Source organism: Eurypyga helias, unplaced genomic scaffold, assembly GCF_000690775.1.
Source record: "Eurypyga helias isolate BGI_N326 unplaced genomic scaffold, ASM69077v1 scaffold35539, whole genome shotgun sequence".
NCBI lineage: Eukaryota > Metazoa > Chordata > Aves > Eurypygiformes > Eurypygidae > Eurypyga > Eurypyga helias.
In genome coordinates this window covers 4,864-20,021 of record NW_010270700.1, presented here as the reverse complement: position 1 = coordinate 20,021, position 15,158 = coordinate 4,864, and the positions used below count along the sequence as shown (strand labels likewise).

Below are 15,158 nucleotides of genomic sequence, written 5' to 3'. Positions count from 1 at the left end.
CAACCAGAGTGACCAGGCAGGGCCAGCGTCAGGGTCCAGGTCCAGAGCAGTGGGCAGCTGCCTACGGCCTCGTCACCAGCAGAAGGGGGGCAGCTCCAGGCGGTCCTCGAGTCTCAGCAGGGCAGGGGCACAGCAGCACCCCTTGGTGAGGGGCAGCCCCTCAGCTCACAGGCATCAGCGGTGCTTGTGGTGAGGCGCCCTGGTCGTAGCAGGAGTGCGCAGGATTTCCACAGGTCTAAGGGCAGCTCAGGGTCCCTGGGGGGCTATTCTGGGGGGCTGTGCAGCCAGGGATGGGGCCAGCTGCCACATGGCCAGGGCTGACTGTAGGGTGTGGGGCAGACATCAGGGCACCCCCCCAAGGGGCCTCAGGGCTGGGCAGAGGGGTTCAGGCCACTGCTGAAGAAATAGGGCCCCATGATTGGGCTGGGGGTGGAGGGAGGCACTGGGGAGCCCTGGCCATGATGCCATGGAGAGATCAACCCCCAGGCTGGGCTGGGGGAGGTGGGTGTTACTCAGAAGCCAGGGTCTGGCTGGGGGAAGGTCAGTGCCAGGGGGAGCCCTGGGCCATGTGTCAGTTCAGGGGAGCCACGAGACTGCGGCCCCTGCCCAGACGTGGTGCTGGAGCAGGGGCGCGAGGAGGCCCGAGCTGACTGTCGGGGTGCACCTGGGGAGAGGGATGGGAGTTGAGAGGGATGACAGGGCTAGCAGGGCAGCCTCCTGGTCCCACAGTACCTGAGCCAGGCCAGAGATGGCAGCCAGGGCCAGCCAAGAGTCCAGATCATCAGACACATCCATGGTGATGAGGTCCGAGGTCGAGCCAGGAAGGTGAGTCAGCAAGGGAGGTAGGGATCAGGTCCAGTGACAGCAACCAGGGTCAGCCACAGTCTAGTGATCGCCGGGCAAGTCCATAATGACGAGGAAATGCCGAGGTCAAGCCGGGAAGTCAGTCTGTGGGTCAAGGTCCAGCTCCAGATTACTGGGGTCCATGGCCAGGCACCTCAACTTCAACCCACTCCCACAGGAAGGGATGGCACAGAAGGGTGGAGCCTCTGCCCCACAAGTACTGTTGGCCCCAAGCCCAGGGAGTCAAAACCCCAAAGGAGCCAGGGGATGGAGGGGGAAATGGAGGAATACTCTCACAGCCCTTACAAATGGCTGCGGTAAAATCAGCAGTGACAGGAATTTTCTCTGCACTGGAGCCGGCAGGGCTGACACCTCACCCAGAGGAAGAGGGACGTCTGCAGGGCTACCTGCGTCAGCCGCTCAGGGCTTTTGCTTGGCTGCAGCAAGGGACGTACCTGGAAGAGTCTGTTGCACTCCATGATCATGTGGGCCAAGCCCTGCGTTGCTGCCAGGTTCTCGTTCAGCTCCCTCTGGTCCGGCTTCCCCAGGCTGCACTTCCTCTGACTAGATCTAGGGCGAGGGGAAAGGAGGGCTGTGTGAGCAAGATGCTGTGAGCCACCAGTACAAGGTGCCTGCTCAGCTGGGCTGCCTGGGGCTGGCAACCGGCAGCGGCAGCAAACACGCACTGCGTTGAAGGACCCTTCCATGCCAGAGTGTTACTGCAGCGAGGTCTATTCCTTTCCAGCGCTTCCCAAAAGGGACCAGGGCAGTGCTGGCCAGTGGTAATGTACGCCCAAGAAAAGCAAGTCAAGGCTTTTTATTCCCCAAACACATCAGCACACACTTGGCCAAAGACCACGATGACCCCAAAATGATTTGTGTGTAGCCTTTACCAAACTCCATTGATACTCGGCAAAGCCCGTGTTTAAATCCTTTGGCCCAAACCACACCAAACACATTGCAAAAACAGTCCCCTCTTTTAACTGATAATCATTATATGACATCATTTATCCTGGCTTCTGATATGTTTCCATTCCTGCCAAATGGCTTGAAAATTGGGTGGAAGATAAAGAGTCCTGCCCTGCTCCTCAAAGTCAGACCTGTCAGCTTTGAAGTCGGAACCCTGCACTAAGGCATTAATGCCCAGTTACAAAAAAGCTAAAGCTTCAAAGCAGCCTGGCTTCTAAACAGTAACAACAAAGAGAAAACTCCCTTTCTTTTTTTGCTCCTGGTATTTCAGAGTAATGCCTGTGAAAACCAAGGAGGCAGAGCTCTCAAAGCACGGCTTGCAGGAGCTCGGACCTCACTGCAATCCAGAAGGACCCGCTGCCCTCCTGCGGCAGCACATCCCGGGCTGCCCTCGCAGTGACCACACTTCCCAGGTGCCGGCTCAGCCCAGGGTGAGGTGGGCAGCCCCAGGTGCTAGTTATGCTTAGGCACATGCTGATCTCTCCTGCCATTCTAAGGAAAAGCTCTCGGTGTTTTCCTTCCCCGCTCTGTGCTGTCAGAGCCTGAAAGGTGCCAGCAGCCCATCTGACAGCCTCTGCTTCAGAGCCACTGCTCATCTGTAGATCCCCAAGTGTGGGATTAAGCGGCTGCTCTGATGGGCGTGCAACGTTTCCATCAGTCAGCTGTCCTTTTCTACCCTGATACGTGCCTGTCCCTACGCCGGAGCGTGGAGTAAAGCAAACAGCCCTGCCTCAGGAGACCAGATAAGGCACGAATGCTCTCGGAGATTATCCGGCTACTTTGGCCCAAGGGCACCTTCCTCCCCGCACGTACAAACGGGATGTTATGCAACCCAGATACTCGTACTTACTAAGATAAATTTACAGAATCCCTGTGGCTCAGGTTGTCAGGAATGCTCCCCTTATCACCCAGCAGAACCAGTGCCAGCAACCGCTACAATCCATCAGGTATCTGCAGGGCCTTAAAGCTGCACCTGGGCTGAGGTTGCCCACGCAGGAGCGAGCCCAGCGTCACCCGAATGCAAGCAGTGGGCCATGCGCTGGGTTCCTGGGCAGCTGGACCAGTGGGCAGCCCCACAGAGTACGGCAGTCTCTCGTAAGGGAGGCGGGCTGGCTCGCGTGTAGGAGCACGGCAATGGAGCCTCAGCCTCAGGGCTGGCTCACGTGTAGGAGCATGGCAATGGAGCCTCAGCCTCGCTCCCGACACTGGACAGCGAGCCGCTGCATCGCTGCGTGCACCGCGTCAGCTCCTGCTGGGTCTGAGCAACCGTATTTGAGGCACACCCCAAGGCACATACACCATTTCCCCCTTAAAAGCAGACACTGACCCCAGGCCAGCTACAGAAAGCCTTGTTGGAGCAGAGAACCCCGTGGCCAGCAGCGAGATGCTCATACCTCGTGGAGGAGGAGGAACTATCCCGTCTCAGCGTGTTGAGGTGAAACAGAGAAGGTGCAAGACAGACGGCGATGTTGGTTGGGGTCATCTGGTTCTCCTCAACAAAAGCAACCACATCTCGCAGGAAGAACAGGAGGATTTTCAAAGCTTCACGGTTTTCCTTTGGGAGGAGGAAAATGGCAGCCTGGACAGCCTGAAACTGCTGATCCTTCGGCACGTCTGCAAACAGCAAAAGTGATGGCAGTCACGTGTGACTTGCAGGGGAAGCAGCCATCCAGAGAGTCCCGAGCAGGGCATTCAAACTGCAGGTTCATCCATTTTCCTGCCACTCCAGCTCCCAACAGACAAGGCACTGTCACATCACACCAGTACAGCTTTGTCCTATTTCTCCTGTCAGGATGCACCACTGACACTGGTGCTTGGCTTGCAATTTATCTTGAACACCGTGCGGATGAACCTACCCTGAACTGGAGGCTCTGGTTACAGTCCAAATAAGGGCTTATCTCCCCATAAAAATATCGCTCCAGAATGATGCTTTGGAGTAGGTAGCTACTCTGCTGTCTTTTCCTTTCGGCATCAGGCACGAAGGGAAGAGATGCTCTCAGGGAACTCACTTCAGAGAACAATGTTTTGCCAACAGATTGTAACTCATGCCAAACCCCGTGCTCTGTGTGCCCGAGCAGCTGCCGCAGGAGCGCGGGTATGGTTCATCCTGCCACGCACCGCCCCAGCAGGAGCAGTTCTCCAACAACCACTGCAAAGGGCAGAAGGTCACTTCTCCTTCCCTTCACGCAGAAGCACATAGGCAGAACACGCAAAACATGCTTCTTGGTGAGAACAGCACATTTCTTATCTCCAAAAGATAGCAATTTAGTCTGGGCACTTGCTCAAGTCACATGTGGGACAAGATGGGTGAGTAGAATTCAGTCATTTGCTGCATCTACCCCAAAACAACAGAGAGGAGGTGGACAGTGGCCAGGTTATAATAAATGGAAGAGAATGGTTGCACATCCATTGGACATAGAAATTGTGGATCACCTTACAGAAAGGATTTGTAGATATCAAAAGAAAACTTACTTCAAACAAATAAACAAACCGTTTTCAGACAAGATTCTGAAAGCTCAATAGATTAAAAAAAATCAAAACAAACCAAATTTTCGTGACCCTACACCATACACAGGACAGCAGCAGCTCAGGTGCCCATGTCGCTAAAGTCACACAAACCAGGCTGAAAACCAGTCCACTCAGAAATCTTATATTTCGACTTTCAAAACCTCTTCTCAAAAGAAGAAACTTGCCTGTAGCAACATCACCCTAAGCCCCTACAGCAACTTCCTTCCCCGGCTGCTTTTTGCAAGTGAATTCCTTGGAGAAAAAGTACTGGAGACAAAACCTGTTTAAAACTTTATTTAAGGCCAGATTTCAGCCTCACGTTTCCTTCTTTATCAAGGCTGAGTTTCAAGGACAGTAGCCGTGAGAGCTCAGGCAGAAAGCTGCTGGCACTTCCAGGCAAAGATGCTTTCTCACAGCAACTGTGCTTGGGCACTTTAGTCATGTCATCAATGTAACGTGACTTCTTGCACAAGGAGCTACTTCACACCATGAACAAAGGGACTAGACTCTTAATTCTGCATAAGGAAATGACCATTTAAAAACCTAATTTAGGAGGGCTGCTACAATGTATGTTATTACACTCATCCTTCAAAGCACAGCATAGACACTACAGTAGAAAATAGCTGGCCCATAGGATGCAGATACCTGCATCTGTCTGAAGTCCAGAGCCACAATGCACTCATCTTCTCTGAAACGTCCTGCCTGACTTGCTCCTCTGACTACAAGGGGACATGGCACTAGTCCTAGTCTGGCCACTGCCTTGCACAGCTGAGTATTAAGATACTCAAGGAACTGGAAAACTATAGCTTTTGTCACTTACATTGGTAGATGTGGAGGAAGGATTCACAGAGCCTACTAGTAAATATAGGCTCGGGAAGGTCTCGGAAATACTGCTTCACCATATCTGCCACATCAAATGCCGACTGCCCTTCATAACATACGTTGTTTGGGTTGGTTTCATTCATTTCTCTTAAAGACAGAATCCTGGATTTAACACCAGATTTTCGGAACAGGCCGACCTGTGGGTAAAAGAAAACATTGAAGACAAAGAGAGGAGTCATCAGGAATCAAACCTCTGACGAATAATTGATTCTTCACTTTCTTTTTGAAAGCTAAGACCCTATGGTAGTGTGATCTAACGGCAAAATATTTTTGTATCATTAGAAGCAGCACAGATATTCCTCCCAGGCAAACCATGACTGATGCTCACAGAACCAGCTGTGACAGACATACCCATTTTTGTGTTTGCTTTCTGACTTTTAGAATCATTACTATTGATGTCTGTCAGTTGGCTTGAGCAGGCTACGTTTACACATCAGAACTGCAAGTTTCTAATATATCGACCTGTGTTCATCCAAAAGCAAATGCACATTGATGCCCATGCTGGAGCAAACTCAGACTCTGAGATCCACGAGGTTCAGGTTTAACACCTGACACATCTGATACATCTAATACATCTACGGGTTGGCAAAGAGCAATTGCTGTTCTGGGGAAAATTATGATTTTATTTTTAGTATGGGTCAATCAAGTTCCAGTCAAAATGTAGATTTAGAAGTGTCCCGTAAACCCAAACTCAGCAAAGCTTCTGCTGAAAGTTTCACTGTGTGCCACTAAGACAGTATTTACATTTGTTGGGTTCATTCTGAATAGATACCATGACTTCAAACTGAACCACGCTGCCTTCGTAAGGGACTGACCGCTCACACCCCAGTATGTGCCACCAAACTGCGCTGTAACTTCACAGGATGACACATTTTCGTACTTCAGCATGGTACCACACACCTATACAAAACACCGTGCTGCCTGTTCTGACCCTTAGGAGGCAAGGAAGTCCCTCACAAGAGCTGGAAGCAGAGTCTAGTTCCCCGGAGCAGATCGGTTTATGGAACAGACCTGCTCTGGGCTGCCTCAGGTTCATACCTGGTCAAGAAAGTGGCTTCTCAAGTAGTCCAGTGCTTGCAGGATGCCATTGGGCAGCGGGTGGCTTGTTCGCTGAACATTCAGAAGTAAAGGGACCCCAAACACATTTTTGTCCTTGTAGTCAGAGGCTTTTGGTTTTTTAATGAACTTCGGTATAGTCCTGCAAACAAAAACCAGCGCACGCCACTTATTAGCTCTCCAGCACGGTTCCACCTGCTACTACACGGGAAAGGGTTTAGCCATGCCACAACCCCACATTCTGCCACACGCACAGCATGGTAGGACAGAGAGAAAATCATCAAGGGCAATTACAGGAACGACTTCCTCATTTCAAAACTGAAGCGAGCTTGGTAAAGCATCCTCATGTGAAATACGGTCCATCCCTTCAGGACACTGCAGGCTCTTTCCACTTCATTCTACGCTCAAGTACCAGATCCCCATCACAAGGTGCTAACTGGCATTTCCAAGTCCTCTGCGTGGCTGACTGTCACTGACTCAGTCCAAGCCGGCCCTGGATGCTGAAGAGGGTGATTCTCAGCCCAGCCAGCTCTCACCTCAGGTCCTGCAATCTCTGTGAAGGACCTCTGTCCAAGCCCTGCAAATGGGTAAACTTGGAGAGAAACTACAAGACCGTTTACATAACCAGTGACAACATGACCACCAGCAAGGTGTGAAAGTTCAGTCCACAGCACAGGAAATCCTGGAGCCACTGAAATAGCCACGAAACTGCCAGCAATTTAACAGGATGAAATTCCCCATCTTGAACACACGTCGTCTAGGCAGACAAGGAAATTCACCTGCTTACACCAAATCCTCTCCTTCCAACACGGGCAGCTTTAACAGCAGACAACTTACCAGTTCCAGCCCTGCTTACTGGAAGGGGAGTATCTGTCCATTAAAGCAGTGAGCTTCAACAAGGCCAGCTTTTGTGTCCGGGCTAGCTGGGCAGCCGACGGGCTGTCGGTCTGCATGGAAAGGCTTTCCACGTTCTCTTCCACAGACCAGTGTTGCTTCCCATGCCTACAGGATAAATATTGTTTAAGCTTAGGACTATTCCCCTTGCCCATGTTAGTTTTATGCCTGTATCTGTGTCACACCTCAGATGCTACGTGACCTGCGGTTCCCGGGCACCGCATGGTTCGTTGCATTTAAGCAAGGCACTGCTCACCCGGGAGGTGAGCTGGCAACACAAAATGTTTCACCAAGTAGGGCAAGCTAGCCATAAAGTCGATTCCAAATGTCTGAGTGCTCGTGCAGATTATGAACACCCTGCTCTCAACAGAGGCCAGAGCAGGTGTAGGTACCAGAGCGCCTACAGACCTGCGGCACCCGGCACCAGCGGTGCATGCCCTGCTACCCGCAACAGACTCATCTGAAAAGCAATTACGTTTTGAGAGGAGAGAATCAATGGGGAGAGGTTCCCGAGGGGCAGCCTGCTCAGGACCCCCAAGGATGGCTGACCTGTTGGTCTTCCTAGAGTCTGTCGTGTATGCCAGGTCTGCAGAACCGATCTCCTTGCCCAGCGCACAGCCGCGCTCTCCCTCTGTGGGCGGGAGGCCTGCTGTGCTATCTTCTGAGCTCCGTGTTTCAGGACAGCTTTCTTTAGGTGAGGATGGATACAAAGAGGTCAAATCACTGGCAAAGTCCAGATCCCCATTGTCAGAGAACTTCTCTGTCCACTCATCAACCAACTTTTTGAGGCTGTTGACATCTTCTATAACGCTGTTCAGTTCTGAAAGAACATCATCATCGCCAACGTGTGCTGCCTCCAAACTGTCGAGTTCAATATTGGGCATGTTGTCGTATATGCTTAGCCTGTTATCTGTGCATGGAAGGGGACTCCTGGGGGCTTTGGAGTCCTTGGAACTGCTTCTTCTCTGGCTCCTCCTACACCCATGAAAACTCCCCGTTCTCCAGTCGACAGAAGAGTTGTCTGCTGGAGACAGGGAGCTGTTTGTAAGTGCTGTGGGGAAAGTGCCAGGTTTGTGGCCTTGTGGTATCTGAAACACCTGGTTCATTTGGAACTTCAGGTCATTTTTCAGGTTTTGCTGGGATAGATCATTCCACAGCAAGACCTTGCTAGAATCCAAGTCCTCCGCATACACCCCTCTTCCTTCACAGTGGCTTCCTGGTTTTGTAACAGGACTTGGAGTGTTCACTGTCCTGTCATTTTCAGACTGATTGTTGCTATTGCAACTCGGTGGGGAAAAGGAAGAATCGTTCTTTGGTTGAATGCCAGAGAGGTCGGAAATATTTACACAATTCAGCATCTTCATCTTCTCTTCATTAAGTCCTTCTAGAAGAACAGGTTCACTTATTATGGGTTTGGTCTTTGACTGACTACTCCTTAAGTTGCAGTTCCTTAAGTGCAACTTTTCCATTTTCTTTAGAAGGCTCTTCCTCTTTTTACATGGTGACTTATCCAAAAGCTTCTCCTCACTGGTGCTATTTAAAAATTCAATGGGGGGAGGAGAACAACTAAAAGAAGAGTTCAATGAAGCCACCTTAATTGAGGAACATCTTGAGGAACTTGTGCTGGTTTCAACGTCTTCAAAAGGTTTTGGGAAGCTAACGGTGTCACTGTCACCACTGCTAGTACTGTGAATCGAGGACACATCATGTTTCTCGCCATATTCCAGAAGGATAGTATCCTCATTGCTGATGCTCTTCAGTACTGGGCTGCCTGGGACTGATGCACTAGCACCTTCCTCTCCTGGGAAACCTTCTAGGCTCTCGATACGAGACCATCTCTGACTGCACCTCTCATAAGCCCATTTGTTACTTATTGCACAAGGTTCATCATCTTCAGAGTCGTCACTCTGAGAAGGAAAAATAGAAGTACAGTTCAAGAGCAAAGTTTGGCAAACTTTAAATTAGCAAAAAGTGTAATTAAAAAGGAGACACAAATTTTATGACTACCTCCAAAACCCCCAAACATATGGAATTGTAACTGAAGGTCTGCCCTGAGCTCTGTTCTGTTAGTTGAAAAACAAGCTGACAAATTACTCAAAAGCATGCTGACAAATCTGGTAGGTTTACCGCAGGAAAAGATGACAGATTTGATCTGAGGATGAAAAAATCTGTTTTGCAGCAATTCCAAACGTTTTGAAAGAGAACTGTATTGGGTTTGCATGGCCTTTCCTAAAGCCAAACAAGCACTTCCATGCTTCTGTGACCAAAACTCATCCACTATCAGGTAAAGAAGCATTTGGCAGTGGGACTGCGGCAGCACCAGCACCATGCTCACCCTCCTGGGGACCTCACCGGCCATAGGCTCCAGGCGGTCCATTTGCTGTATTGACCCTGCTCCCAGTGGGCACCTGGCCAGCAAACTGCTGGAGAGACCAGGATGAGCTGTCTCTCCTCTGCAGACCCCCTCTTGCCCCGTTCTTCCCTGGTGGCAGAGTGGAACTTTCCAACACACTAGATGTTCTCCCAAAAGATGACATTATCTTCTCGCTAGTCCTGCAGTTATTCCATGGTACGCAAGAGGCGTTACAACCCTGGTGCTAGCTAGCCCAGAGGAGGCTATAACTCTGCTTTAGCTACAGTACCTTTTTGCAGGAGGGGACAAAGCCAGCACAGCTAAAACCTATCCAATTTGTATTGGCTGGACATTTGACATTGGCTGACACTGTCTGGATTCTCCATTTTAATTTCTTACCCTTTGTTTAGTCAGTAAGAGTGAAATTTCACTCTCAGGTCTTAAATAAGATATGAAACTACTTGGAAAGCAATAAAAGACATGCTGAGGTGGGGTCGATGCAAATGTTGGACAATAATCCGCATCAATTTGTTAATAAAAACCGTTTCAAACCCCACCCCTCACCTACCTTACAGAGTTACAAAATGAACATTACATAATTTCAACCTCCACCACTATGTTTTTCAGCAGAAAACGCAAATGGAAGAGCTTTGAAGGATGGAAGAGAATAGTAAGAAAAATTTAGAAATTGCTAATCTTCCACACATCTTTTAAAAACAGTTTTTTGATATAATAGCTAAACACATTTTAATTGAGAAAATTAACTGTATTTTACAAACATACCCATTTCCTCTGACGGCTTATTTCCACTTTCAATGATGCACACTTGTTCAGTGTGTTCAACCGCCTGAGGTACAAGAAAAGAGACACCAGTTTTAAATTTAAACTGTTTTATCTCTTGAAAACAACCATCTACCAAACTAGTTGTAGTTACAAGGCTCTACCATGGAGTTTTCATTATTGGTGTCAAAGACGAAATTCTGTTAGATGTTGTCCTTACACTTTGCCAAAGCCAGCACCAGGTAACCACCCCATGATGTTCACGGTTCCAGTTCTGCCACCTTAAAATTAGAGTACTGTAATTAATCAGTTAATTAAAAATCATATGATGAGCTTTAATGATTGGGAAAAACTGTATATTGATTTAAGATTTTGAAATGGGAAGAAACTCTTGAGTGGGCTTCTTAAAAGAATTTAAAAAAATGAGGACATCAACCTGTATCCTCAGAAGGACTTTATCAGCTTAATTAAAACTTGTGGAATCAATAAGCCCCTAAACCAACCGGTCACTTAACTGTCAAACAAATATGTGGCATCAACAGGGAGGCACACTGGCAGCCTCCAAGGAACACTCAGAAGTGATATAAAGAAACAAAATATATCCGGTTCCTCAGGATCTGCTGCGCATTGGAGATGCATATGCGAACAACCGCTGTCGGCACTCCTGCTACAAGCAGAATTTGAAGTGTGGTGACCTAACGGTACAGAAAAGGACCAAAGCACTTGGCTAGAAGAGGAACTTTCCAATCCCTTCAGAGCCAGAAATTCTTATTGCGTCCCTCGGACTGGCCGAGTGGTGCGGCATGGAGTTCACCTGCTAAACCATCTCCTAATGAGGAGGCTTTAATAACTGCAGGAAGCAGTAAAATAGAATGCCTCTGCACTGTCCTGGCCTTCTTATCGGGGGAAAGCCCATGGAGCGACGAGTTTGCACTGAGGATGCAATTTCACTTGTGTGCTGCAAACAGCTGCGGCAAAAGAATCATTTCAAATCCATACCTTTGCTGCTCGCTGAAAAATCATATTCAGGAAAGCAAAAGAGAAAGCGTACCTCTTGTGCAGATCGTTGTTTATCTCCTGAAACAGCTATGGGGCAACTCACTAGTCAGGGGAGATCCCTGCGCTCCGTAGTATGCAGCTCTCAAGAGCAAACTGCCATGCTACCATATGCCTGCAGGGAACCGATCGTTCTCTCTCAGCCTGCAGACATTCCGCATTACAGAAAAGACGGATTTGATGCTTAGTACAACATCACTGAGAGCTCGGCTGAAGACCATGTGCAGAGACATGCTTACTTTACCTTTGTATTCTTAGAGCAACCAACTTCTGTGGTACTAAAGTATGTGTTTAAGTGATTTCCTTCAGTTGCAGCATTGGGGATTTTGTTAGTCCCTTACAAAAGGCATGAAAAGATGAATGACAAATAACTGCGGATCCTGCAGGTATTAAAGATGATTCATCATTAATGTTTACCTGAATAGTGATTCAATCGCATCTCCATCTAAAAATTCATGATCTTTCCTCACAGTTTTTACATCAATAGGAAACTGCATATCTGTAAACAAAGAAGTTGAGTCTGAGAGCTGAGTTGTAATTCCAAAGACTTTGAATTTTGCAACGTATCTACTATAGGTGAAATAAATCTAAATCTATTTCTATATATTCTCCCAAATGTCCTTCAAGTAAGTGAGGATCAGTTCCTTAGAGCAAGTGGGAGGCTAAAGGTAGGTACCTGCTTGCTGTTACTAGTTACAAGTACACCAGCATTTGCTGCATTTCCAGCAGCTTGCAGTGACTAGGTACTATAGCCAAGAAATAAAAAAATAAAGCTTTGGTTTAGTTAGGTTCTCTACACCTTCTGCCTTCAAGCACAGTATGAAACCTGGAGTATTTTACACGCGCTTTTGCTGATGTTAAGGTACAATACAGCACGTGGTGTATGCCCTTTGGGGTGCAGCGCGCCTGCCAAGTCACGCTGTGCTTGCGGCTAATCCATATGCTAGCCAGGGTTCAGTTTCAGCTTTCGAGATTGAGCCTTGCAGATGAGGGAACCAGTGAGATCCATCACTATTTTCTTAGCTCACTTTTTAAGCTTAATTTACCTAGTCAAGTCAAGACACTGCATAAACAGCAAAGTAATACAGAGGATTCATTTTCCAGGAGCATGACAATCTACATTTCAAAAAAAACTAGTAATGGACAGCGTGTACAATAAAATCTGCTGCAGTCAAACAGGAAGCATTTCCATGAGACATCATGTTTCACAGAATACAGCTTTCAAATTTGGTTCTATTGCCTGACTTCCAATTTTTAATTTTGCAATGAATGGGAGAGGTGGGAATAAGAGCAGGCAGAAGTTACTGTTCGTTGTTTTAACTGTGGTTCTTTGATAAAATCTCTCTTAGAAATAGATTAGCTTTTATTACATTCAATGTTTGTAACACTGAACATATTTTAAAGAAGAACAGTTTTAAGGCAAACAAGTGTTGTCTGAAAATTATACATGTTCTCATCAAATCCTTAATCGCCCCCACAAGCACTCTTCCTATCTTTAACGACATGAAAATACGCTGAAATTGCACTGTTTGACTGGCTGACTGCTTCTGAGTACCTGTTTTAAAAACTTTGGATTGCGAGATGATTTTCCCGATGTTCTTTTTCAAAACCCCAATAAAACAGGCTTGCTCAAGACCACAAGCTGGAGAGCCTTAGCTGAGTTTTGGCTGCAATCAATGAGTCGGAAAAAAAAAAACCCAACACTTCAAGGAAAGAGCCTGAGAAAATTATAAGCAACTAGATATCACAAAAGCAGAAGTTGGACTGAGTTACAGTCCAACAACAACCAGGAAAGATTTGGTCTTTACAGCATCCTGCTGAGTCCATGCTAACCTACTGAAGATGTCACTTCTGCAAGACACAGGTTACTGTTTTTCTACAGGTTTCCATGAAGATTATTGCAGCATTTGGAAGTGCTTCCATCAAAAGGGTCAGGTTCCGAAATATTATTTATGTAACCAATACTACTGTAATTCAGTGTCAGCTGCTTGGCAAGTCTTTGGGATCATACCTTCAAACAGCTGAGCATACTGGGGAAAACCGGCAGCTCTCAGCCAGTCACAGGCTTCTCTGGCTTCAATTTCTGCAAGGGGAACACAAAATTGTTCATTTACTCACAAGAGTTAATGCTTTCACCATATAAACAAGCTAATTTTATCTGGTCGATTCTCAGAGGATCTTGTTTTGTTAATATATTGCCAAAAAGAAAGAAATCCTTGTATCTGATGCACCGTTACGTATGTAGCTCTGGAGCAGTCGTTCCAACACAGGACAGAGAGCAAACACACGAGTCCAGCTACGGGCGCATCCTTGAGATGTCACACTTCGGTGTGCATCAGCTACCCCCGAGATCGGTTGTATGTTGCAATGAGTCACCAGAGAGGGCTGTGTGATACACACGTCTATGCCCTCGCACGGCAAAGCCCATTCATGCATTCCAGTTCTGAGAGATGGTGATAAGACAGAAACAAATCCTATAAATAAGCTTTAAATGCTATCACAACATTAATAACACTGGACACAGCCCAAGCATTCCCAGAACAAGGGTTCTCAGGAGTACCTGTTGCTAGGGTCTGTCAATATTTATTTCCTTGCCAACTACCAACACGACTTGGCAGTCGTTTCAGCACAGCAGATGTCAAGAATTAACTGCTCATTTGGTGACAATTCATGAAGCCCTATGGCCAATACTGTAACGCTCCCGCAGGAGTGGAATATAACTTCACGGAATCACAGAACACTCACCAGATTCCTCAAAAACATAAACATGCTTAGCATGAGTACATGCCAGCAGGCTCAAAACTCTGCAAATAAGAGAAATTGCTGTGTCTACTGGGGAGGAGAGGATTCCCACGCTACACTTCCTGTATGTCTGCGTATGCCCCAGTACAACAGACACCAACCAAAAGGCAAAGACTCCTTCAAAAGAAACATTTTAAAACTTGCCTTAAAATAAAGCATGCTCAGTAGTGAGAAATGTTTTTAAAGCACCTTAAAGAAGTAGCTAGGGTAGAGGAACAGGCCTGGTTTTTTAAACTATTTTCTTTACACATACACTGAAAGATTAGAATTCCAAGGCACTTCACACACATACCTATTCAAATTCACTGCTGGCTTTGCTCTAACGTCTCAGTTGCAAGTCATCAGTGCAACAGACTGAAGAAACCCATCAAAAAACTTCCAGAACATCCATGATTTTATTATCCTACTCCTAAACTTGAAATTATTTCCATTATCACTTGATTAATTTGGACAATGCCATCCATAACAAAGGCTTTGTTGCACAAAGCTCTATGGCTTCTTCATCCAAGAATAAAGCGATACCGCAGCATGATAAGAGTATTTCTACATAAAACAGATGCATGACTTTTTTTTCCAAGCTGCAGAACAGAAACTAATTTTTACCACAATAGCCAATATACACTATGCCTACATTTATTACTATACTTAGAGACATAATTTATCATAATCTTTATCATAACACAGCATTTACTGAATACCAAGACGGGGACTGATAACGCACAAGCATTGTACTCACAGAGCAAAAGAGGAAAGAAAAAAGTCTGTAGGAAAGAGCCAGGAGGATGACCAGTCTGACACTGAAAGGCTTCACAGAGACAAAGTGATTTTCACTTGGAAAAACCCAGTAGACTCACTCAACCTGCTCAGCTGTGGAGAAACTATGGCTGTCCTCATTCCAGAGCCCACTTTCCACTAGTCCTGAGCTCAGATGGGAAAGTGACTGCGCAGGGGTTGAAGCTTCCCCAGTTCCCAACACATCAAAAGTGCAACTCTATTTTTAGAGCAAACTGAGCCA

At 47.1% G+C, this 15,158-nt stretch overlaps 1 protein-coding gene across 1 annotated transcript; it reads right to left on the bottom strand.

The window, feature by feature from the left end:
• Window positions 1-571: 571 nt before the first annotated feature.
• Window positions 572-13,424, bottom strand: LOC104514787 (rho GTPase-activating protein 7-like; the record flags this gene model as incomplete). Its single annotated transcript, XM_010158555.1, has 10 exons — window positions 572-664; window positions 1,299-1,413; window positions 3,207-3,426; window positions 5,141-5,339; window positions 6,241-6,400; window positions 7,096-7,231; window positions 7,685-9,059; window positions 10,289-10,352; window positions 11,759-11,840; window positions 13,353-13,424. Coding segments are annotated over 10 exons (2,516 nt in total), but the record flags the coding sequence as incomplete, so codon positions are not given.
• Window positions 13,425-15,158: the final 1,734 nt, after the last annotated feature.